Below are 26,613 nucleotides of genomic sequence, written 5' to 3'. Positions count from 1 at the left end.
TGGGGTTATGTACTTTTTTTTGTTATGGGAATTAAATGAAATAATCTGTGCTGTGCCTTTTGATGTAAGCAGCTCAGAAAATTGCCGCTGCTATTGTTACAGTTCTATATATAGGATTTTTCAACTTCTTGAATACTGCCATGGAACTCAAGGAAGAAAATTAGTTTTGAGTTGAAGGCACTTATAAAAATAAGCATCTAATTAGAATAAGTTAATGGGTTCTTAAAACAGCATTTATATATAATACCGAGCACATTTCTAAGCATACAGTCTAATCTTCGTTAGACACTTGATTAAACTTGCCCCTGACAGATGGGCATTCTTTGAGCGTGTACAACTAATTGGCCTGGGTAACCTACAGATCCATTAGGTTTTAAATAAAACTTGAGATTTTACTATATATACACCTGTTATTGTATATATATTTATACCTCTTATATTTATAAAGAGAGATATAAATTCATGTCCATAATTATATCACGTATTTTTTCAGACTTTTTTTTTATTGTGGTAAAACATACATAACATACAGTCTACCATTTAAACTATTTGTTGGTGTGGCATTACTTACATTCACAGTGTTGTGCAACTGTCACCACTCTCCATTTCCAGTACCTTTCATCGTCCCAAACAGAACATTCAACAGTAACTCTCCATTCTGCACCTCCACCCCCCATACCCCTGCAACCACACGACTCAGACTGGGACTTGAACTCACTGTCTTTTAGTTGAGATCACACACCTGGTCTCAGGACTTAATGAAGCTCAGGTTCTTGATGTCTCGTCGCAGAAAGAATTCAGTGAGAGACAAAGTGATAGGTAAGAAGTGCACTTATTTAGAGAGATACACAGTCTATAGACAGAATGCGGTCCATCTTAAAAGGCGAGCATAGCCCTGGGAGAAGCACCCTCCACAGACAGAGTGTGGGCCATCTCAGAAGGTGAGAGGCCCTGAAATACGGCATGGTTAGTTTTTATGGACTGGGTAATTTCATAAGGAAAGGAGTGGGAGGATTATTCCAACTGTCTTGGAGAAGGGGCGGAGATTTCCAGGAATTGGGCCCCCGCCCACTTGTTGACCATTTTTTGGTCAGCCCCAGAACTGTCATGGCACCTGTGGATATGTCATTTAGCTAATGTATTACGTTGAGCATATAATGAGGCTTAATGTCCACTGGAACTTGAATCTTCCTCCATCTTGAACATAGTTGGTTCTAACCAGGTTATGTCATATCCAACAGCTCTGTCATTCTTTTAAAGGTTGTGCCCTGCCCTGTTCCCTCCTGTTTCACCCCTGCCCAGCTCACGTCCCCTAATGACCTCTATTCTCTTTTCCGTCTCTGAATTTTCCTATTCTAGTTACCTCATATAAGTGAATTATATGTACTTTTGTGTCTGGCTTATTTGACTTCACATAATGCCTTCAAAGTTCATCCATATTTTTGATGTATCAGAATTTCATTCCTTTTTAAGGCTGAATAATATCAATTTTGTTTTTCCATTCATCTTTTTGTTTATCTATCCATCTGTTGGTGGACATTTGGGTTATTTCCAACTTTCGGCTATTGTGAATAATGCTTCCAAGGTAATTGGTATACAAGTATCTGTTTGAGTCCCTGCTTTCAGTTCTTTTGAGTATATACCTAGAAATGGAATTGCAAGATCTTGTGTCAGTTCTGGTATCACTTTTTGAAGAACCTACAAATTGTTTTCCACAGTGGGTGCACCATTTTACATGCCCACCAATAAGGCACAGGGTTCCAGTTTATCCATATCATTGTCAATGCTTACTTTCCTTTGTTTTGATAATAGCCAACCTTATTGTTGTGAAGTGATATCTCATTGTGGTTTTCATTTTCATTTCCTTAATGATTAGTGACATTGAGCATCTTTTCACTTGATTGTTGGCTTTGTATCTTTACTTTGGAGAAATGTTTATTCGGGGGTTTTTTTGTTTGTTTGTTTGTTTTTAATATTCTTGTTGCCAAAATATTGGCCCTCTGTGCTCTGGTGCTGACTAGAAATTCAGAGACAGAGTTTTGGACGAAAGAGAAAGAGTAGCTTTATCTCTTTGACAGGCAAAGAGGGAACACAGCAGGCTAGCGCTAGTGCCCCCCTCCCTGGGGAATAGGGAGAGGTCTTATAGTCAGGGCTCCTGCTTGGGGGTAGGTGATAAGGATCAAGGCAGTGATGGGCTTGCATTCTTCTGATGGGCTGGTGGTGAGGGAAGCAGGAGTCAGCATCATCAGCCTTCAGGTTCCAGCTGGTCTGGGGTCTGCATGCTTGTGGGCAGCTACCATCATTTATCATTAACTTCTCCCACCTGGAGGGGGGTTCAGTATCTGCAGAACAGCTCAAAGATACCTTTGTGTGTATCCATTGATTGGGGCACCAGGACCTTGCCCCAAGGCTGCACTATTGTTTCTCTTGACTGTTTGTTTCTCCGTTGTCTCCCATCCCCTCCCTTCCCTAATTACCAACTGCTTGAATCTGCCCATTGGAAGTCGGGGAAGGTCATGGAGGCTGAATGAAGCCTATTTCCTGTAATCAGAGAAATGGGGGACACAGAAAGGCTTTGTTCCCTGGAGACCCACAGGGCCTTGCTCAGTATCATTCTGAATGTTAACTCCTTATCAGATACATGATTTGTAAATATTCTCCTATTCTTGGCTTGCCTTTTCATTCTGTTGATAATGTCCTTTGTTACACGAAGTTTTTTTAATTTTGATGATGTCCAGTTCATTTTTTCTTTTGTTACCTGTGTTTTTTGTGTCATATACAAAAAATAATTGCCAAATCCAATGCCATGAAGATTTTTTGCCTAAGAGTTTAATAGTTTTAGCTCTTACATTTAGATCTTTGATCTGTTTTGAGTTAATTTTTATATATAGTGAAGGACAAGGGTCTGATTTCATTCTTTATGTCTGTCTTTAGGCCAGTACCATACTGATTTTTTTTTATATATATATATATATAAATTTATTTTATTTATTAATTTTTGGCTGCGTTGAATCTTCGTTGCTGCGCATGGGCTTTCTCTAGTTGCAGCGAGCGGGGACTACTCTTCATTGTGGTGTGAGGGCTTCTCGTTGCGGTGGCTTCTCTTGTTGCAGAGCATGGGCTCTAGGTGCGTGGGCTTCAGTAGTTGTGGCGCACAGGCTTAGTCGCTCTGTGGCATGTGGGATCTTCCCGGACCAGGGCTTGAACCCGTGTCCCCTGCATTGGCAGGCGGATTCTTAACCACTGCACCACCAGGGAAGCCCACCATACTGTTTTGATCGCTGTGGCTTTGTAGTAAATTTTGAAATAAGGAAGTGTGAGTCCTGTAACTTTGTTCTTCTTTTTCAAGATTGTTTTGGCTATTCAGGGTTCCTTGAAATTCCACGTGAATTTCATGATGGATTTTCTTGTTTCTGCAAAGAACACCATTGTGATTTTCGTTGGGATTGCATTGAATCTGTAGATCATTTTCAGTAGTATTGTCATTTTTAACGTATTAAGTCTTTCAAACCATAAATGTGGGATGTCTTTCCATTTATTTATGTCTCCTTTAATTTCTGTCAGCAGTGTTTTGTAGTTTTCAGTTGTAGGGGAGGAAAAAATTTTCTTCTACCCTTCTGGGTTCTTCTTTCTGGTCTAAGAATTAAATTGACATGAGACAGATAAACAGGAGAAATTCAAACAAAAGTTTGATAACATGTACATATGGGAGAGACCCAGGAGAACTGAATAACTCGCCCAAACAGCCGAAACCGGCTCCTTAAATACCACCTTCAGCTAAAGACAAAGGAGGATGTTGGGGGTAGTGGTTTGAGACTTCAAAGGGGAGGAAGGCAACTCACATGGAGATGGAAAAGCAAATGTTCGGTAGACAAGTGTTTGCTAGACCAGCAGAGACAAAGGAACACAGAGTGGACCCTGAGCTCTAGGCCCTACCAAGTTTCCCCCCACACCTGGCCCTTATTCCTTGCAGACATCTCTGGTGACAACTCTATTCTGGGAACAGGCCCTTTATCTAAATTCTTTAGGCAGCTGGGGGGTGGGGTGGGCGTGGTGGTAATAAGAAAGGCTTTGAGTCTTCTGTTTCCTAAAAATAATCAGCCGAGATTAATTCTCATGCCAGAGGGACACATTTTCTGGTGGCAAGATTTCCCCCCCAGTACTGTATATAAGTAGAGTATATCAGTCATTTGCCTCCTTGTTTAAATTTCTCCCTAAGTGTTTTATTCTTCTAGATACTTGTTTACAGGATGAGATTTAAGTAGTTGCCTTCTGCATTGATAAGAGTTTCTAAAGATTTGGTCATCACCCTCTTCCACCTTTACAAATGGAGCTTTTCCCTTATAAATGTAAATATCTCTTAAAAAAGGGTAACTGTCAGTTTTCAGAGCTTCTGTTTCTGCTGTTTCTTAAAAATAGCTTAAAATAATTCTTATGCCAAAGAGGCATATTTTAGGGTGGAGAATTCTGCTTCTCTTTACCAGTAACATTATGGTATGGATATTGAAGTTCATGTAAGGGTAAACCCACTTGTAAATGACCTAACCCATCTTTACACTGGCATAGCAGTAAGCCTCAAGTGCGTAGAAAAGCTTGGACTGGGTCTTGGATATCAGTGACTGATCAATACATAACCTTGTTTGTTATGTGTTTGTGTTTAAGAACCACTGACATAGTGTCGATTCATCAACACTGAACCAACAGCAGTGTAACTCATGCCTGAACAAAACTAACACTTGTGTTTTCTCAGTAATCATAGCCTTCTTAGTCTTAGGAACCAAACAGCACTTCCACACTGTGCTTGGGGGCCATCTTAAACAACAAAGTTACCAACAAAAAGCACAAAAAATGCAAAGAATGTAGCACTAAGTAGACCACTTACAGGGTACTTGTTTGCAGTGTGAGAGCTGAAACAAGAAAGCAGAGCGTGGCCTGGTTCAGCCTCAGCTGGGAACTTGCGCATCGGGTGACTTGGAATTTTTACCCCTCTGCGTGTATCTGCAAAAGACTGCCAAGGGCCACATGTATTGATTTTAAGGTCATAAATAAATTTTAGTGAGCAGAGAGCTTGCAAATGCCAGATCTGCAAACGAGAATCAACCGTCCTTATAAGTAAAAACAACAACAAAAATCCCCAAGTCCAGGAAGTTTTCTCTCCAGCTCTTACTGCAAAACTTTGTGTTAAGCAAAGACAATCTGGGAAAAATTGCATGGTAGAGAGAAGAGAAGATTTGGAGGTGGGCCTAAGATTGATCTTAAACCACCCAAAATTAGGTGAAATAAGCCAGTCACAAAAAGACAAATACTGTGTATGAGGTACCTAGAGCAGTCAGATTCGTAGAGACAGAAAGTAGAATGGTGGTCTCCAGGGGTTGGGGGCAGGAGGTGTGGGGAGTTGCTTAATGGGTATAGAGTTTCAGTTTTGCAAGATGAAGATAATTCTGGAGATTGGTTGCACAACAGCGTGAATGTATTTAACACAACTAAACTGTACACGTAAAAATGGTTAAGATGGTAATTTTATGTTATTTGTATTTTACCACTATTTAAAAAACCAAAAACAGAAATGGCCAAAAAGCAGGTAGAAATGAAGAGAGTTGAACTCAGAGGGGAAAATGGGAGGAAAATACGCTTAATTTCAGAAATGAAAACAAAATTACAAGGTGTCCAAAGGAGAATAGAATCAAGTAAAATTTAGTAACGGGAGGCTTTGAAGAAAGCCAGAAAGATAACCAAGAGAAGGAAAACAAGTTGAAGTAAAAAGGATCAGAAAAAGAGTGTTGAAAGAGAAAGAAAAACTACCTGTGTGTAGTGGTTTCCATGCGGTAGCAAAACAAAACAAATTAGCAGAATATTGAAAGGCGTAATCTCCCGCAAAACACCTAAAAATAAATAGACCTGAATCCACGTGTCATGAATATTCTGTCGTGGTCCGAACGCGGGTTGGAAAAGAATTTCCAGACACAAGGCAGAATGTAAAGAAGACAGGATTTATTAGAGGGAAGGGTCACTGCCAGAACAGCGGGCCGAATTCCTAGTAGTCCCGGAGAGTAGAGCCCGAACATGTGCTGTTGATCAGTTTTTATAGCCAGAAAACAAAGGAATGGTCCGAGGTGAAAATTTCGTTTACTGATTGGTTGAGGCACATACACCTTCCTTCTATAGGGTGGGAGTGGGACGGGGCATATGCCTTTCCTTATTTGGGACAGGTCCCGTTGCCCAGGTGGGCGTCGCCCAGGTGGGCTCAGGAATTTCATAACCATGGCAACATGGGGCAGAGGGCGAGTAAGAGTCCAGTAGGGGGTGTAACGCTGACACTTTTTCAGGCAGGGTCGTCCTTTGTCCTTGAGGCACCATTGTCCTTGGAGCACCACATATTCTATTTCATGAATAGACATGAAATAGACACTTTGTACCTGGGAAAGTTTATGTGCAATTTCCTAGTAAAACTGACTTCAAAATTAAAGAAAAATCCTCAAGATTTCTAAGAAAAAAAAATCAACTCACAAGGGCAACATTGTTAGACTTTTTTAAAAAAAAACATGCAAAGCAAGGCAGGAATGGAGGAACATTAAAAACAAACAAAAAACCTCAATGAAAATGTATGAACTGTCGACTGAAAAAAAAAAAACACACACACAACGTGAGAGTTGTGAGTTAAGTTTTATTCGGGGCAAAATGCGGACTATAGCCCGGGAGACAGCATCTCAGGTGGCCCTTAGAAACTGCTCGCAAGAGGTAGGGGGAAGGGCGGTATTCTATACGGTTTTAGTGAAGGGGGTACGTGTAGTCAAGCACACATTTAGGCAGAGGCTCGCTGCTAGTCGTCAGGAGCAGACGTCACCATTGATGATTAGTGCTTTTCTAGATACGAGGAGATGCAAGAATCGGGCTCATAACATTGTCTCCAGAAAATATCTAACCATCTGAAGACCTGTTCTGCCCGTTTTTCCCAGAGCACAGAGGGCCTCCCTCCTGATCTCCACCCTGAACTCCTTTCAGGGGGTGTTGAAGGTCAGCGGCTGCAGCGGTTTGTGACTTAGTCCTTGTAGAGGCAGATGGCAAGTGCCAGTTTTTAGTTGGCAGAACCAAGGAATTGATATTTAGCCAAAATAGCCTTTAGAAAAACAGTTATGGAATTCTGTACCCATGAGCTCTTTTGAGAAATCCACTCGTTGCCAAGCTTTGACCAATTAAGAGGTGAGAACATAAACATCAGCGAAGGGAAAAATGGTGAACATGTAATATTGTAGGTCTGTGGAGAGAAGGTGTGGGCTAGGGCAGAGAATAAGGCACAAACATACGTGCTGATGAATAGAAATAATGTAATTAAGAAGGGGGAGAAAGAAAAGTAGAATTTCTCATAATTATTGTGTAGGCAATAGGTAGGAGTTGGACACGTAAAAACTAATGAATTGTTTAGTAAAGGAATTAATAAGGAAATGGGGGCTAAGGGCGCTTGAAAGTTTAAGTACACTAGAACAAAACTATAAACCCTCTTAACAAAAGAACTAAAAATCAAAGAGCAAGGAATTCACATTAACTGGAGAAAGAAACATGGGAAATATACACACAGTTATCAAACAACAAGATATTTTTGAGACGAAATGTGTTAGTCATATCAATAAATGTGAATGGACCTAACTCACTATTAAAAGAAAAATTTTTAATTTTCCTCAGAAAGCAGGATATAACTATATCCTAAAACAGTGATTCACAAAGGCTAAAAATGTGTATTGAAAGATATACTGAGCAAATGGAAACAATAAGAAAGCAGGTAATGATCGTGCTATTAGACAAAGTAGGATTCATGCCAAAAAACGTTAAATCCAACAAAGAATCACTATCACTTTTTGTGATAGACAGAATGCCTCTCTCTTCCCCCAGTGATGTCCACGCCCTAATCCCTGAAACCTGTGAGTATAATATACACGAAATGTCAAAAGGGACTTTGCAGATGCAGTTAATGTTATAGACTTTAAAATATGGAGCTGATCCTGGATTATCCTGATGGGCCCAATCTAGTAGCACAAGTCCTTAAAAGCAGAGAACTTCCATGGTTAGAGTCAGAGAGACGTGCTAAAGTAAAGTGTAAGAAAGAGACATTCAGAATGTAAGACTTGAGCTGCCATTACTGATTTGAGGATGGAGGGGATGTGAAAAGGAATGCAGGAACTGAATGCCCTCAAAGAACTGAGAGGCTCCCAGCTGATAGCCAGCAAAGAGATGAAGACCTCAGTCCTATGACCTCAAGGAGCTGTATTCTGTTACTCAGACTTGATCATCTCAATCGATTTATCTTCAAGTTTAATGATTCTTTTCTCCTGGCTGATCAAATCTGCTGAACTTTTCACTTTGTTTTCTAGTGAGCTTTTTGTTTCAGTTTTTATATTTTTCATCTTGAGAATTTCAATTCACTTCTTTTTTTATAATTTCTATTTCTTTGTTGATATTCTGTATTTGGTGAGAAATTGTTCTCATAATTTGTTTTAGTTCTTAAGACATGCTTTTCTTTAGTTCCTTGAACATATTTAAAATAGTGGCTTTAAAGTTTTTGTCAAGTAAGTTCAGCATTCTCAAGGACTTCCTCAAGGACAGTGCCTATTGATTTTTTTCTTCTATTAGTCTCACTTTCTTGCTGCTTTGCATGTCTCTTTAATTTTTTTTTTTTTTTTTGGTTAAAACCTGGAAAATTTTAAATAATATAATGTGGTAACTCTGGAGATCAGAGTCTCCCCTGGATTTGCTGTTATTACTCTTTGTTGTTGTTTGTTTAGTGACTTTTGTGAATTAATTCTGTAAAGTCTGTATTCTTTTTATTTATTTATTTATTTATTTATTTATTTATTTATTTATTTATTTATTTATTTATTTATTTATTTATTTATTTATTTATTTATTTATTTATTTATTTATGGCTGTGTTGGGTCTTCGTTTCTGTCTAGGGCTTTCTCTAGTTGCGGCGAGCGGGGGCCACTCTTCATCGCGGTGTGCAGGCCTCTCACTATCGTGGCCTCTCTTGTTGTGGAGCACAGGCTCCAGACACGCAGGCTCAGTAGTTGTGGCTCACGGGCCTAGTTGCTCCGCGGCATGTGGGATCTTCCCAGACCGGGGCTCGAACCTGTGTCCCCTGCATTGGCAGGCAGATTCTCAACCACTGCGCCACCAAGGAAGCCCCTGTATTCTTTGTTGTGTGTAGTCACCGAAGTTTCTGCTTGGTTACTTTAGTTAATAAGTGGACGAAGATTTAAACACCTAGAACCAGTAAGTCTCCCAGTCTTCGCTGAGGGGCTGAGTGTGAGTGGAGACATGACTTCAGCACCCAGGCTGACTTACAGTGCTGCCTTCGCCTGCACTTCCTGCTCCTGCAGACAGAGCTTCAGGGTCAACCACAAGTGGACATTTAGGCCTCTCCTGTCTCTCCTGAGCGTGCACAGGGCCTTCTTCATTCCCAGGAATATGTGGAAACTTTTCAGAGCACCTGTGGACATCTCATTCCCTGGGTTTCCATTTTAATCTCTTTAGTTAGTTTATTTTTTGCCTGACATTGACTAGCTCTTGTGGCCATGAAGTTCATTGGTTGCCTGTAATTTTTTGACAGGCACTCCTGCGGAAAAGGAATTTTTGCACTGTGAACTCCAGTTCAGGCCAAACATAGACAGTCTTGCAAATGGGATCTTCCACGGAATTACCAGGCGGGTCGAGTAATGGCAGTTCTCTGGGAAGGAGACTCTGAAAGAGCTGCAGCCCCTTTCTTACAGGCCATCTGCCGTGCACGAGAGAGGAGGGATTGGTACTAGAGCAAGTCGGAATGCCACAGTGCTCTGTGCTCTTACTGAGATTCAGCCGTTTTTCTTGAATAAATGCTCCTAGATTGTTGCATGCCTCTGGTTAATTTCCATAGCATTGAAAAAGTTGATTCTGACCATTTATGCCAGTTTTCTCATTGCTTTTGGGGGGAAAGGATTTTCGGAGGTTCTTATTCTGTTACCTTTGCTGATGTCATCTCTTTGGCTTAATTTTTATTTTAAAACTGACACTATAGCTAGTGTGGAATATGTAGCATTTAGGTCAGCCCAGGGTGGTCACCCCTGACATTCTGGAAGTAGTAACTTAAGTTCTTATATATAAATATATACAGTTTCCTTGGTCTTTATAAAACATTTATCTTTTTAATATTTTTTCTTTGTTTTGTAAGTAGCTGTGATTAAACAGTCTAACTCTGGGTCATTCATCTCAACAGACTGGGAAGATACTTAAGGATTTTCTTTTCTTTTCCTCCCCCAAAACGGAGATCAGGGGAGGGGAATGTTAATTTCTCCTGCTATCTCTGGGTGATGTTCCTCCTCTGCTCATTGGTAGTTGGCAGCTGTACTGCCTCATGCTACAAGCTATTTCTTATCAACAGGCTACTGGGAAGTAATATGTTTCCTCAGTGTAAGGATTATTGTCTCCAGTTCACTTAGGCATCAAGCGCCGTGCTCAAACCTAGTAGAAAAAGATTGTGTATGCTACTAATAAACTTCTGTTACTATAAAGGAGTCACTTCAAACTTATTTAGCAATGAAACTTTTTTAAAATAAATGAATGCTCATGTGAAACCCAGTATGTAAAATGGATACATGCAGGGGTTTTTATTTCAAATGATGCCTATAGTCGTTTTTTGGTTTTTTTTTAAATAAATTTATTTATATATTTGTTTATTTTTGGCTGCATTGGGTCTTCGTTGCTGCGCGCGGGCTTTCTCTGGTTGCAGCGAGCAGGGGCTACTCTTTGTTGTGGTGTGCGGGCTCTAGGCACATGGGCTTCAGTAGTTGTGGCACGTGGGCTCAGTAGTTGTGGCTCGCGGGCTCTAGAAAACCGGCTCAGTAATTGTGGCTCACGGGCCCAGTTGCTCCGCAGCATGTGGGGTCTTCCCGGACCAGGGCTTGAACCCGTGTCCCCTTCATTGGCAGGCGGATTCTTAACCACTGCGCCACCAGGAAGCCTAGTGTTTTTGGTCCTCTCTTGCCAAGCTGCCTCTTCCAGTGAGCTCTAAAGGCACTCTTTCAGAACTGAAGAGTTCCCTAGAACAAGTCCTAAAATTTATTTCCAGATTCATCTTTATATGCTGGGTAGGATAATGGGTTGTTATTCTACTTTTTTTATCCTGTCAGCATTCTAAAATATACTTAACGATCATGTGAAATAAGATGAAAAATCTCCTTAACATTCATGATGTTTTCCATCTATTCCTATCAATTCCAGGCAAAGGAGAAACCAAAACACTTAACTGTACTTAATAGGAATCTTCCTTTTGGCTCTCGCCAAACATAGACTTCATCCCTTTTTTATTCTGAAATTTTATTCCTTAGAGACCCAGTTCCAATCATTGTTTTCCTTGTTTTCTGTGGTCCTACTATAAAGTTCATATGCTATCCTTTCATACTTCATACATATCCTTTCATACTAGAAAGTTCATACTTGAGTACAAGGGAGTGTACAGTGCTTATTACCACATTCTTCCACAGAGAGAGTTCTACATGACAGTTCCTTCAGTGCCGTTAGTACTCTATTTCAAGAATATTATCAGTTATGTAGACTTTTCTAGGCTGTGGTATAATTTATTTATAAGGTATACACAGCTGACCCGTGAACAGCATGGTTTGAACTGCTCAGATCCACTTACACATGGATAATTTTCAGTAGTACATATTACAGCACCATGCCATCCGCAGTAGGTTGAACCTGTGGATATCGCAGTGGGCCGACTGTAAGTTCTATGCAGATTTTTGACTGGGCAGAGCGTCGGTGCCTCTAACCCCTGCGTTGCCCAAGGGTCAGCTATATAGTATCTCATTACGTCTGTGAGAAAATGTTCCAAGGTCTCTGTTTTAACAACAGGTTAACATAACCTGATGAGTTTCTTGGTTTTGGTTTTTTGTGTATGTGTATTAGTCTTAATGTAGTTTTCAGCTAACTTTTTATATTTGAGTATAACTGAATATAAACCTTTTATTGAACCTAGCAAAGAGCCTCATTTGTTTATTTACCAATGAAAACTTTGAAATGCATTGTCTCTTTTGTGTTTTTTTTCTCAAATAGTCTCATAATGAAAATTTAGATGACGTGTGCCTAGGATTATATACTAAATGATTACATATTAAATTAAAATGTATCTTAGGTCATTTTTTTTAGATCATTGTCATATACTAGTAACTCATATTGAGCATAATGGTTTTGTGCTTTTAATATCAACTTCAGAAGTATATTTTAATGATTTTTTTTTTTTTTTTTGCTTTTAGATCATTTGGGGAATATTTTTCATCTTAGTTGCATTGCTGTTTATAATTTCTCTCTTCCTGTCCAAGTAAGTACAATAGACACATTTTCTAAAGCACTTACACACATCCTATGATATTATACATTTTCCACGCTGAATTCCATTAGTGTAGCCTATTCATCTTAAGTAGCTATTTTACTTGAAGTGTTCTATAGCATTAACTCAAAGAATGACTAAAAAGCCCCAATAATAGACAGTATTTCTTTATTGTCAATTGTTCAATTGTATCAATTGAACAATATCTGTAAGATATTTAAGTGAGGTTTAATTTGTTATCTATGGTTTTCTTTGACTCCATGAGTCTGCATGCTTAAGTTATGATGATATTCTTTCTAAAGTAACTGAAAATGTGGTGCAATATATAAATTCACTCTTTATACATTTTTTTGTTATAGTTTGGATAAAGCTCTCCATTCAGCTGGAATAGATTCTGGTTTCATAATTTTTGGAGCTAACCTGAGTAATCCACTGAATATGCTTTTGCCTGTACTACAAACAGTAAGTAAAAAAAATCATCCATTTTATACTCTAGCAAACATTGTCACACTCTGTCAAATTATTATGTTGACAAACCTATTAGTACTTGGAAATATATGCCTGTGCCCTCTGCTGATTTGGCTTTTTATTTACATATAACTTCTATGTTGATATGTTGCTTTAAAAATTATTGCATTGATGTATTACTGAACTCTTATGTTATACATAACTTGATTTGGGGATACATTATAAGACTTGGGGTGAACTTTTCCAAGCACTTCCCGTTTTTACTTTTTAACGAAGTCCTTTATTCCATATATAAATGTAATTTTTAGTTTAAATTTGTTATAGGATTTTTCTTAGGATAGTGATACTGAACAATTTGGTAATAGTTTGGTAGTTTGGTAATTGTTTCTTGGAGGGTTGTTTTTTGTTTTTTTTTTTTTTTTTGCATTATCAAAGTAACCTGATCAGGGTTATTTTAAACATTGCCAAATATGAACAATGAATTTTCAGTTAATTTTACATGACTTCTAAAGCCCTTATTGTTTGTGTATTAAGTTTAATTTTATCTTTTTTCAGGTGTTTCCTCTTGATTATGTTCTTATAACAATTATTATTATGTACTTTATTTTTACTTCAATGGCGGGGATTCGAAATATTGGCATATGGTTCTTTTGGATTAGAGTGAGTATATATTACAGTATTATGATTTTTTCATCATTTTGTGCATAATCTCCATTATTGCAAATTATATTAGATTTATAATATAGAAGTTGTAAATATCTTGATACCAAAGATGGAAATACTGGCTATTTCACTTCATGTTAACATAAAAGTGCTCTTCGTCTACAGGGACGATTTTGCCCTCCCGGATACATTTGGCAAAGTCTGGAGATGTTTTCAGTTGCTACAGCTAGGAGGCGCTACTGGCATCTGTTGGTTAGAGTACAGGGATTCAGTTAAACATCTTGCACTGCACAGGGCAGCCTCCCACAGCAAAGCCTTATCCAGCGGAAAACATCAGTAGTGCCGAGGTTGCGGGGCCCTGGGCTGGAAGTTGTATTGTCTTCCTTAGCGTTGGGCTGCCTGGAGACACACTGAAGCACGGCTGGATGCCCGGTGGCTCAGAAGACGGCCCTGACTCCTGGGGGTGAGAGGGCACTGTGCGCCTGGGGAAGGGCTAGTGTCTTCTCAGAGTCTCCTTGATGTAAATTAAGAAGTTCAGGACGAGATACGTCATCTTCATACTTCCAGCTGTGGGTAAAATCCAGTTAAACAGTGGCTTGAACTGATGAAAGACTTCTTGCTGTGGGAAAATGTTTAAAATCTAGCATTGCTTCAGTAGCTCGAAAATCAAGTCTAATATCTCTGGATTCCTCTTGGCTTCTCCCTCATGATTGTGATGTGGCTGCTTCAGCCCCATTTATTCTGTCCGTGTTCCGTAAGGAACAGGTAGCTGGGAGAAGTGGTGACACCTATATCAAAAAGCAAGGCTTTCCCAGAAATCCCCAGCAGACTGCTTTCCTTTTGACGTTTAATGTTTTATCACTACCAGCCACTACTAGGCGTCGGGAAGCTGGGAAATGTACATTTTTAGGTGATCATATCCCATCCAGTACTGGAGTCCTATTACTCTATACTGTACTACAATCTAGTAGTAAAACAGGGAGGTGCTATTTTAGTTGCTAGAATAAAAGTGTGCTCTGCCGTTGAAATGAAGCCCGTCACCAGGCTCCTTCTATCTGTTACCACATGTTTTAGTTTCCCTCCTGTATGGATACATGTGAAAGTAGCTGTAGTCAGATGAACATAAATTACCATAAACTATATTATAGTTTTATAGTAGAGTATAATATGAGGATATCATATTTCATAGAAATGAGTATTTAAAACATGTGACATGTCTGTCCTTGGGAAGTAATATTATGTAAAGCTCAAATATATTACTAATACTTACAGTTGAAACTCCTCTAATCTTTAGATAGAATTAGAAGTAGTTCTCAGTTCTTCTTAGCTCTAGGAACTTCTAACAGATGCTCTTACATAATAAGTTTAGAAGATTTTTCTGAAACAGACCATGTGAATACAAATATATTCTCTAGGATTTGAGTTTTTAAAATAAACATGGATCTGAACCTAAAAGCTTTACAGGGAAAGCTTTGTTATTCTTTGTTATTCTTATAATTATCTGGAAAGATTAAGAATGCTTAGCATTTATTTTGGGAAAAAGACATGGTGGATTGAACTGTGTTCATTATGCCCTAACAAAGGAGTGGGACTCAGGCCCTTCACATGAAACGTGTTGCTGAAGTATCGTCGCTGTGCTCTTTCGTTGCAGCTGTATAAGATCAGAAGGGGTAGAACCAGGCCCCAGGCGCTCCTGTTTCTCTGCATGATACTACTGCTTATCGTCCTTCACACTAGCTACATGATTTACAGCCTCGCTCCCCAGTACGTTATGTACGGAAGCCAAAACTACCTAATAGAGGTAAGTGCACACTTTAAAAAAAGTCATTATTTTGATATTTTAAGCATAGTGAAATCTAAAATCAAATTCTAATTTGTGAAAGCTAACATAAAATATTAGCTCATCAGGTTAAACTGAATATTGCTAAAACTAGTTTTTCATTCCATTTGTCAGCATGTGTATATTTGTTTCATACAAGTTCTTTTTAAAAATAACACTGAATCTCATTACCGTAGTTCCTTAAATGGATCCCATGGTGCCAAGCTACTGAGCTGTATCTCAGCACTTTGCTAAAACTCGTAATATTTACTCTAAAATAATATTTTAAGTAAGTTTATTAATATGGCTCCCCAAAAAGTTTTGGTGTGCAGAAAAATATGTCTCCTCGTTGGTACCATGAATCCCATAGGAGAGGCTTTATAACTATTTTTTTTTTTTAAACATCTTTATTGAAGTATAATTGCCTTACAATGGTGTGTTAGTTTCTGCTTTATAACAAAGTGAATCAGTTATACATATACAATATGTTCCCATTTCTCTTCCCTCTTGCATCTCCCTCCCTCCCACCCTCCCCATCCCACCCCTCTAGGTGGTCACAAAGCACCGAGCTGATCTTGCTGTGCTATGCGGCTGCTTCCCACTAGCTATCTATTTTACATTTGGTAGTGTATATATGTCCATGACACTCTCTTACCCTGTCACATCTCACCCCACCCCCTCCCCATATCCTCAAGTCCATTCTCTAGTAGGTCTGTGTCTTTATTCCCGTCTTGCCACTAGGTTCTTCATGGCCTTTTTTTTTTTTCCCTTAGATTCCCTATATATGTGTTAGCATACTGTATTTGTTTTTCTCTTTCTGACTTACTTCACTCTGTATGACAGACTCTAACTCCATCCACCTCACTACAAATACCTCCATTTCATTTCTTTTTATGGCTGAGTAATATTCCATTGTATATATGTGCCACATCTTCTTTATCCATTCATCTGTCGATGGACATTTAGGTTGCTTCCATGTCCTGGCTATTGTAAATAGAGCTGCAATGAACATTGTGGTACATGACACTTTTTGACCTATGGTTTTCTCAGGGTATATGCCCAATAGTGGGATTGCTGGGTCGTATGGTAGTTCTATTTGTAGTTTTTTAAGGAACCTCCATACTGTTCTCCATAGTGGCTGTATCAATTTACATTCCCACCAACAGTGCAAGAGTGTTCCCTTTCCTCCACACCCTCTCCAGCATTTATTGTTTCTAGATTTTTTGATGATGGCCATCTGACCAGTGTGAGATGATATCTCATTGTAGTTTTGATTTGCATTTCTCTAATGATTAATGATGTTGAGCATTCTTTCATGTGTCTGTAGGCCATCTGTATATCTTCTTTGGAGAAATGTCTATTTAGGTCTTCTGCCCATTTTTGGATTGGGTTGTTCGTTTTTTTGTTATTGAGCTGCATGAGCTGCTTGTAAATCTTGGAGATTAATCCTTTGTCAGTTGCTTCATTTGCAAATATTTTCTCCCATTCTGATGGTTGTCTTTTGGTCTTGTTTATGGTTTCCTTTGCTGTGCAAAAGCTTTTAAGTTTCATTAGGTCCCATTTGTTTATTTATGTTCTTATTTCCATTTCTCTGGGAGCTGGGTCAAAAAGAATCTTGCTGTGATGTATGTCATAGAGTGTTCTGCCTATGTTTTCCTCTAAGAGTTTGATAGTGTCTGGTCTTACACTTAGGTCTTTAATCCATTTTGAGTTTATTTTTGTACATGGTGTCAGGGAGTGTTCTAATTTCATACTTTTACATGTACCTGTCCAATTTTCCCAGCACCACTTATTGAAGAGGCTGTCTTTTCTCCACTGTATATGCTTGCCTCCTTTATCAAAGATAACGTGACCATATGTGTGTGGGTTTATCTCTGGGCTTTCTATCCTGTTCCATTGATCTATATTTCTGTTTTTGTGCCAGTACCAAACTGTCTTGATTACTGAAGCTTTGTAATATAGTCTGAAGTCAGGGAGCCTGATTCCCCCAGCTCCATTTTTCATTCTCAAGATTGCTTTGGCTATTCGGGGTCTTTTGTGTTTCCATACAAATTGTGAAATTTTTTGTTCTAGTTCTGTGAAAAATGCCAGTGGTAGTTTGATAGGGATTGCATTGAATCTGTAGATTGCTTTGGGTAGTAGAGTCATTTTCACAATGTTGATTCTTCCAATCCAGGAACATGGTATATCTCTCCATCTATTTGTATCATCTTTAATTTCTTTCATCAGTGTCTTATAATTTTCTGCATACAGGTCTTTTGTCTCCTTAGGTAGGTTTATTCCTAGATATTTTATTCTTTTTGTTGCAATGGTAAACGGGAGTGTTTTCTTAATTTCACTTTCAGATTTTTCGTCATTAGTGTATAGAAATGCAAGAGATTTCTGTGCATTAATTTTGTATCCTGCTACTTTACCAAATTCATTGATTAGCTCTAGGAGTTTTCTGGTAGCATCTTTAGGATTCTCTATGTATAGTATCATGTCATCTGCAAACAGTGACAGCTTTACTTCTTCTTTTCCGATTTGGATTCCTTTTATTTCTTTGTCTTCTCTGATTGCTGTGGCTAACACTTCCAAAACTATGTTGAATAATAGTGGTGAGAGTGGGCAACCTTGTCTTGTTCCTGATCTTAGTGGAAATGGTTTCAGTGTTTCACCATTGAGGACAATGTTGGCTGTGGGTTTGTCATATATGGCCTTTATTATGTTGAGGAAAATTCCCTCTATGCCTACTTTCTGCAGGGCTTTTATCATAAATGGGTGTTGAATTTTGTCGAAAGCTTTCTCTGCATCTATTGAGATGATCATATGGTTTTTCTCCTTCAATTTGTTAATATGGTGTATCACATTGATTGATTTGCGTATATTGAAGAATCCTTGCATTCCTGGGATAAACCCCACTTGATCATGGTGTATGATCCTTTTAATGTGCTGTTGGATTCTGTTTGCTAGTATTTTGTTGAGGATTTTTGCATCTATGTTCATCAGTGATATTGGCCTGTAGTTTTCTTTCTTTGTGACATCTTTGTCTGGTTTTGGTATCAGGGTGATGGTGGCCTCGTAGAATGAGTTTGGGAGTGTTCTTTCCTCTGCAATATTTTGGAAGAGTTTGAGAAGGATAGGTGTTAGCTCTTCTCTAAATGTTTGATAGAATTCACCTGTGAAGCCATCTGGTCCTGGGCTTTTGTTTGTTGGAAGGTTTTTAATCACAGTTTCAATTTCAGTGCTTGTGATTGGTCTGTTCATATTTTCTATTTCTTCCTGGTTCAATCTCGGCAGTTTGTGCATTTCTAAGAATGTGTCCATTTCTTCCAGGTTGTCCATTTTATTGGCGTAGAGTTGCTTGTAGTAATCTCTCATGATCTTTTGTATTTCTGCAGTGTCAGTTGTTACTTCTCCTTTTTCATTTCTAATTCTATTGATTTGAGTCTTCTCCCTTTTTCTCTTGATGAGTCTGGCTAATGGTTTATCAATTTTGTTTATCTTCTCAAAGAACCAGCTTTTAGTTTCATTGATTTTTGCTATTGTTTCCTTCATTTCTTTTTCATTTATTTTTGACCTGATCTTTATAATTTCTTTCCTTCTGCTAGCTTTGGGGTTTTTTTGTTCTTCTTTCTCTAATTGCTTTAGGTGCAAGGTTAGGTTGTTTATTCGAGATGTTTCCTGTTTCTTGAGGTAGGATTGTATTGCTATAAACTTCCCTCTTAGCACTGCTTTTGCTGCGTCCCATAGGTTTTGGGTCGTCGTATCTCCATTGTCATTTGTTTCTAGGTATTTTTTGATTTCCCCTTTGATTTCTTCAGTGATCACTTCGTTATTAAGTAGTGTATTGTGTAGCCTCCATGTGTTTGTATTTTTTACAGATCTTTTCCTGTAATTGATATCTAGTCTCATAGCGTTGTGGTCGGATAAGATACTTGATACGATTTCAATTTTCTTAAATTTACCAAGGCTTGATTTGTGACCCAAGATATGATCTATCCTGGAGAATGTTCCATGAGCACTTGAGAAAAATGTGTATTCTGTTGTTTTTGGGTGGAATGTCCTATAAATATCAATTAAATCCATCTTGTTTAATGTATCATTTAAAGCTTGTGTTTCCTTATTTATTTTCATTTTGGATGATCTGTCCATTGGTGAAAGTGGGGTGTTAAAGTCCCCTACTATGATTGTGTTGCTGTCGATTTCCCCTTTTATGGCTGTTAGTATTTGCCTTATGTATTGAGGTGCTCCTATGTTGGGTGCATAAATATTTACAATTGTTATACCTTCCTCTTGGATCGATCCCTTGATCATTATATAGTGTCCTTCTTTGTCTCTTGTAATAGTCTTTATTTTAAAGTCTATTTTGTCTGATATGAGAATTGCTACTCCAGTTTTCTTTTGATTTCCATTTGCATGGAATAGCTTTTTCCATCCCCTCACTTTCAGTCTGTATGTGTCTCTAGGTCTGAAGTGGGTCTCTTGTAGACAGCATATATATGGGTCTTGTTTTTGTATCCATTCAGCCAGCCTGTGTCTTTTGGTGGGAGCATTTAATCCATTTACTTTCAAGGTAATTATCGATATGTATGTTCCTATTCCCATTTTCTTAAATGTTTTGGGTTTGTTATTGTAGGTTTTTTCATTCTCTTGTGTTTCTTGCCTAGAGAAGTTCCTTTAGCATTTGTTGTAAAGCTGGTTTGGTGGTGCTGAACTCTCTCAGCTTTTGCTTGTCTGTAAAGGTTTTAATTTCTCCATCACATATGAATGAGATCCTTGCTGGGTAGAGTAATCTTGGTTGTAGGTTCTTCTCCTTCATCACTTTAAGTATATCCTGCCACTCCCTTCTGGCTTGCAGAGTTTCTGCTGAAAGATCAGATGTTAACCTTATGGGGATTCCCTTGTGTGTTATTTGTTGTTTTTCCCTTGCTGCCTTTAATATGTTTTCCTTATATTTAATTTTTGACAGTTTGATTAATATGTGTCTTGGCGTGTTTCTCCTTGGGTTTATCCTGTATGGGACTCTCTGTGCTTCCAGGACTTGATTAACTATTTCCTTTCCCATATTAGGGAAGTTTTCAACTATAATCTCTTCAAATATTTTCTCAGTCCCTTTCTTTTTCTCTTCTTCTTCTGGGACCCCTATAATTCGAATGTTGGTGTGTTTAATGTTGTCCCAGAGGTCTCTGAGACTGTCCTCAGTTCTTTTCATTCTTTTTTCTTTATCCTGCTCTGCAGTAGTTATTTCCACCATTTTATCTTCCAGGTCACTTATCCTTTCTTCTGCCTCAGTTATTCTGCTATTGATCCCGTCTAGAGTATTTTTAATTTCATTTATTGTGTTTTTCATCGTTGCTTGGTTCCTCTTTATTTCTTCTACATCCTTGTTAAATGTTTCTTGCATTTTGTCTATTCTATTTCCAAGATTTTGGATCATCCTTACTATCATTATTCTGAATTCTTTTTCAGGTAGACTACCTATTTCCTCTTCATTTGTTAAGTCTAGTGTGTTTTGACCCTGCTCCTTCATCTGCTGTGTGTTTTTCTGTCGTCTCATTTTGCTTATCTTACTGTGTTTGGGGTCTCCTTATCACAGGTTGCAGGTTCGTAGTTCCCGTTGTTTTTGGTATCTGTCCCCAGTGGCTAAGGTTGGTTCAGTGGGTTGTGTAGGCTTCCTGGTGGAGGGAACTAGTGCCTGAGCTCTGGTGGATGAGGCTGGATCTTGTCTTTCTGGTGGGCACGTCCACGTCTGGTGGTGTATTTTGGGGTGTCTGTGGCCTTATTATAGTTTTAGGCAGCCTCTCTGCTAATGGATGAGGCTGTGTTCCTGTCTTGCTAGTTGTTTGGCATAGCGTGTTCAGCACTGTAGCTTGCTGGTCATTGAGTGATGCTGGGTCTTGATGTTGAGATGGAGATCTCTGAGAGATTTTTGCCGTTTGGTATTACGTGGAGCTGGGAGGTCTCTTGTGGACCAGTGTCCTGAAGTTGGCTCTCCCACCTCACAGGTACGGCCCTGATGCCTGGCTGAAGCACCAAGAGCCTTTCGTCCACACGGCTCAGAGTAAAAGGGAGAAAAAATAGAAAGAAAGAAAGAAAGAAAGAAAGAGGCTATAATATAGTGAAGTAAAATAAAGCTATTATAAAGCAAAGCTATACAGACAAAATCTCCCCCAGGAGCATATACATATAGACTCACAAAAAAAAGGAAAAGGGGAAAAATTAATATATCCTGCTCCCAAAGTCCACCTCCTGAATTTGGGATGATTCGTTGTCTATTCAGGTATTCAACAGATGCAGGCACATCAAGTTGTTTGTGGAGTTTTAATCCGCTGCTTCTGAGGCTGCTGGGAGAGATTTCCCCTTCTCTTCTCTGTTCGCACAGCTCCTGGGGATCAGCTTTGGATTTGGACCCGCCTCTGCGTGTAGGTCGCCTGAGGGCATCTGTTCCCCGCCCAGAGAGGACGGGGTTAAAGGAGCAGCTGCTTCGGGGGCTCTGGCTCACCCAGGCCGCGGGGAGGGAGGGGTACAGAGGAGGCGGGGCGAGCCTGCGGCGTCAGAGGCGTCATGACGTTGCACCAGCCTGAGGCGCGCAGTGCGTTCTCCCGGGGATGTTGTCCCCGGATCACGGGACCCTGGCGGTGGTGGCCTGCACCGGCTCCTGGGAGGGGCGGTGTGGAGAGTGACCTGTGCTCGCACACAGGCTTTTTGGAGGCGGCAGCAGCAGCCCCAGCGTCTCACGCCCGTCTCTGGGGTCCGCGCTGATAGCCGCGGCTCGCGCCAGTCTCTGGAGTTCGTTTAGGCGGCGCTCTGAATCCCCTCTCCTTGCGCGCCGCGAAACAAAGAGGCAAGAAAAAGTCTCTTGCCTCTTCGGCAGCTGCAGACTTTTTCCCGGACTCCCTCCCGGCTAGCTGTGGTGCACTAACCGCTTCAGGCTGTGTTCACGCCGCCAACCCCAGTCCTCTCCCTGCGATCCGACCGAAGCCCGACCGAAGCCCGAGCCTCAGCTCCCAGCCCTGCCCGCCCCGGCGGCTGAGCAGACAAGCCTCTTGGGCTGGTGAGTGCTGGTCAGCGCTGAGCCTCCGTGCGGGAAGTGCGGGAATCTCTCCGCTTTGCCCTCCACACCCCTGTGGCTGCGCTCTCCTCCATGGCTCCGAAGCTTCCTCCTCTGCCACCCGCAGTCTCTGCCCGCGAAGGGGCTTCCTAGTGCGTGGAAATCTTTCCTCCTTCACAGCTCCCTCCCACTGGTGCAGGTGCCGTCCCTATTCTTTTGTCTCTGTTATTTCTTTTTTCTTTTGCCCTACCCAAGTACAGGGGGAGTTTCTTGCCTTTTTGGAGGTCTGACGTTTTCTGCCAGCGTTCAGTGGGTGTTCTGTAGGAGCAGTTCCACGTGTAGATGTATTTCTACTGTATCTGTGAGAAGGAAGGTGATCTCCGCGTCTTACTCTTCCGCCATCTTCTCTCCTCCCTATAACTATTTTATTTGTATGTAACTATGCTTTCTCTTAACATGACAGGGATCCTCGTACCTGTTACAATGATTCCTTGGTGTTGATCTTTCAAAAGCCAGCTGTGATTCCTAGTTGTACCTGGAGAGCTAGTTTGAATATCTTGACAGCTTAAAATATTTTGACCATATCTAATTCAGCCTTTGTTTAATTTCCTTTTCCTAAAATATCTCTTGCTCTACCTTCTAACAAGTCAAATCAAATCCATGTTTCAGGGCCCAGTTAAAGCCTTACTTTAATGGAGTTTTTCATTATTAATCCAGTCTGCCCAGGTCACTCCTTTATCCTGTACTTCCTCCATTCTTTCTTTAATATGTAATTAGGAACAAACAAACAAAATCTAGTAAGCACATCAGACCTTTAATACCATCCATAATATTGCTAAGGATTGAGAAGTTAGTCCATTGAAAAATATTAAGTAACAATGCCAGTGGATCAAAGATAAGGCACGATCATAATGGAGGTAACGAATGACACAAGTTTGGGAAACAATGCTAGAAGGTCACCTTAGTCATTTTTTTCATTTCTTATACCTTTTATTCTCTTCTTGCCTTATCTCCTGCACCTGGTTCACTAGGTCATGCTTATAAAACATTCTTCTATGAATGAATGAAATAACGTCATGCTTTTGCATGGATGAATGATATTCTTTTCTTGTTCCACAGTGGAAAAATAAGTAGGCTCTTTCTCTGGGCAGAAGCTCTGTTGTTCAACACAGGGCCTAAAGATTGTTGTAGGAAAGCCCTAATGTTAAATTTACCCTAAATCTTTTTCTTCTAGTTGCAATTTTATGTAATTTACCTTTTTGAATATTAGCTAGATGTAGTTTAATAGAAAACAGTATAAAGTTCATAAAGTGATTACTTTTTAATCAAAATATATTTATTAATATACTATTTATATTTTAACTATATTTTCATCTTTCAGAGCAATATAACTTATGATGCCCATAAAGGCAATTCAACCCTTTCTGTGCCAAAGAGATGTGATGCAGATGCCCCTGAAGGTAAAGTAGCTTTTATCACCCATCTTAGAATTTATAGCTCTGTGAGAAAAGATGTGTCTTGCATTTTGGTGTCTTAATCATTTGATGCCTTTGTTTTAATATGTGGTGACAAAGGAACTTCCAGCAAGAAGACCTTGGTCTCTTCAGTAGAATATCTTGGTAATTTAATGATTTCCATTAGGGAAAGTATCATTACAAAGTAGTTACTTTTGAAGAACAAAACGTAGTTATTATTTATCACGTGTACTAGTATAATGAGAAACATTCTAAATGTCTTTTTTCATTGTTCTTAAAAATTTCAGGAGAGTTTTGGTGGTATCTGCAATTTTTAGGACTGAGACCAAAAGTACCTATGACCTAGAACGACTTTTGATCCATCCAACTCTCGTTACTTTAGTTAATAATAATAATGTTAATTATGACAGTGATGAACTATTAAGAACATGTAATTGTGTTTCAGACACTGTGCTAAGTATTTCGTGTGTATTCTGACAAAAGCTCTGAGATCCTGTGCTCTTAACCTCTGTGAATTTTGAGACAGTCTTTTTTTTCTGTTTTCTGTGTGCTAAGATGAGGGGTTTTTTCCCTTTGAATATTATAGTGTGCTGTCCTGATTAAGGATTCTAAGTTGATTCTTTCAGGATTCGCAAAAATTTTTTCTACTTTTGTCTTCAAAATGCTTTTATTTCAGGGTAAAGTCATATGTCAAATATAGTATATTTCTCGATAAATCATTCAGGGGTACCGTTATGGAAAAGATAAATTTGGAGTTTTTTACCAGGGTCAACTCTGGAGTGTGGTAGAGTAACAGGAATAGGTACAGAGTCCAGGGTAGCCCAGCGGAAGAAGTAAGGAGCTCTCCGTGGAGATCACTGCGGGGTGGTGGTCTTCAGAAAGCAGGGCTTCAGAAAAGGGAGAGCAGAGCTGCCTCTCAAGGTGTGAATGAAGAATTTACCTGGTCTGTGCATCAAGGGGAGGCTGTTCTAGGCAGGGGAGCAAAATGCTCAAACGAAATTCGCTTAAACTGTAGAGTTTTGTGTTCCAGCAAATGTAAAGCACTGTTACTGTTTTGTTGTTCTAATTCTGGAGGGGTGTGGGTTAGAGGGAGGGAGAAAATGGGATTGCAGAGTTAGGACTCAGGCCCCGGAAGGCCTTGGAAGAGTTCTAAGCAAGGAAGTTGAAACTGTGGTCTGGTTTGTTTTCAGTAACTTTATTATAACAGAGAGAACGGGTTGGAGAGGTTGAGAGCAGAGCGTAGAAATCGGCTGGGAGAGGCTGCCGGCAGGGGCTGTGTGCAGTCATGCGGGCGAGATGGTGAGAGCCTGGAGTAAACAGTGGTCTGGACGGTGTGAGATGAAGAGAGAAGCAAGAGGATTTCTGCTTGCTTGGGTCTGAAGCAGTGGCAAGGCAACAGAATATTCTAGAATGGCCCTCCAGTTACTGAGTAATGGGGTAAATTTTGGTATCACCAAGCTGAATTAAAAATGGATACTAAGATTAGAGAAGAAATGTAAGAAATGATTAGTTGACTTGAGATGTCTCACAGATCTTGAGCTGGAGATTTCGTGGGCACTTGGATATTTACGTAATGAACTCAGAAGGTAGAGAGTGAGGAGTGTGGAGACCGGGGCTCGGAGGAGGATGGCTATCCAGGGGCAGGCGGGTGAAGGAGGTGTGGGGAAGGGGACTGCACAGAGGCGGTGGCGGCGAAAGCTAAGTGCAGTGAATAAAAAGAGATACAAAACTGTGACTGAGTTTATATTCTTCACAGAAATTATTTGTGGAGGTTGAGAGGGATTGGATGGAAACTAGAGAAGGCGTGCAGGGTCAGGAGAGAATCTTTTTGTTTTTCTTTTTAAATGAGGAGAGACTTCAGGGATGATGGAATGGAATTAATGGAGCAGGAAAAGTTGAAGAAAAATATCAGAAAGGATGAATGATGGGCCAGTACCGTCCAGTTCTGGAGGAGATGGTATTTAGAACATCAAAGACTGAATGCTTTAGATAGAAGGAGGGATACCTCTTTCCCTAGAACAAGGAAGGAATCAACAATATGGACTCAGATAGTAATTTCTTAGGGTGAACAGGAAGTTCTATATGATCGCCTCATTTTGCTGTGAAGTTTGAGTTTGGTCATCTGCTGAGAATTGTGTGGGCCATTGGGCACCAAACTGAAGAAAGTGGCAAAAGTTTTGATCGATGAACAGAAGAAGGATCTGACTGAAGATAAGTTCGTGATAGATAAATATGTCAGGGGCCAGAGATGAAATTATCTGTCTGTATTTTTGTTGAACAAATCGGTACAGCCGGTACCATTCTCCATCATTGCCTAGGCTGCCTGGGAAGGTGGGTGGAAGGACTGAAATAGAATGGAAAGCCAAGGACAAGCTGAGAGCGAGAGAATGAGGAGACCTACCGCAGAGTCCAGGGTGTAAGGGAAAGAAGGGAAGAGACTAAACCTGGGAGAAAAGAATAAATCAAGAGATGAGATGGGAAAACAGACATGAAGAAGAAATAGTAGTAAAAGGTTTCTATTTTTTTTAACATCTTTATTGGAGTATAATTGCTTTACATTATTGTGTTAGTTGCTGCTGTATAACAAAGTGAATCAGCTATGTGTATACATACATCCCCATATCTCCTCCCTCTGGTGTCTCCCTCCCACCCTCCCTCTCCCACCCCTCTAGGTGGTCACAAAGCACTGAGCTGATTTCCCTGTGTTATGCGGCTGCTTCCCACTAGCTATCTGTTTTACCTTTGGTAGTGTATATATGTCCATGCCACTCTGTCACTTTGTCCCAGCTTACCCTTC

General features: G+C 39.8%; 1 protein-coding gene across 2 annotated transcripts in view; it reads left to right on the top strand.

The window, feature by feature from the left end:
• LMBRD1 (LMBR1 domain containing 1) overlaps positions 1-26,613 on the top strand; it is a 123,234-nt gene that overhangs the window by 71,643 nt on the left and 24,978 nt on the right. For both annotated transcript variants that reach the window (XM_082405077.1, XM_082405078.1), the window contains 5 exons: positions 12,285-12,349; positions 12,718-12,820; positions 13,382-13,486; positions 15,141-15,290; positions 23,723-23,801. In XM_082405077.1, the coding sequence (XP_082261203.1) occupies positions 12,285-12,349; positions 12,718-12,820; positions 13,382-13,486; positions 15,141-15,290; positions 23,723-23,801 (502 nt within the window). The remainder of the gene's footprint in view (positions 1-12,284; positions 12,350-12,717; positions 12,821-13,381; positions 13,487-15,140; positions 15,291-23,722; positions 23,802-26,613) is intronic.

Source organism: Balaenoptera borealis (assembly GCF_965194805.1).
Source record: "Balaenoptera borealis genome assembly, chromosome: 9".
NCBI classification, from domain to species: domain Eukaryota; kingdom Metazoa; phylum Chordata; class Mammalia; order Artiodactyla; family Balaenopteridae; genus Balaenoptera; species Balaenoptera borealis.
Note: the sequence above shows the minus strand (reverse complement) of the source record. Positions and strands in the feature narration are given on the sequence as shown.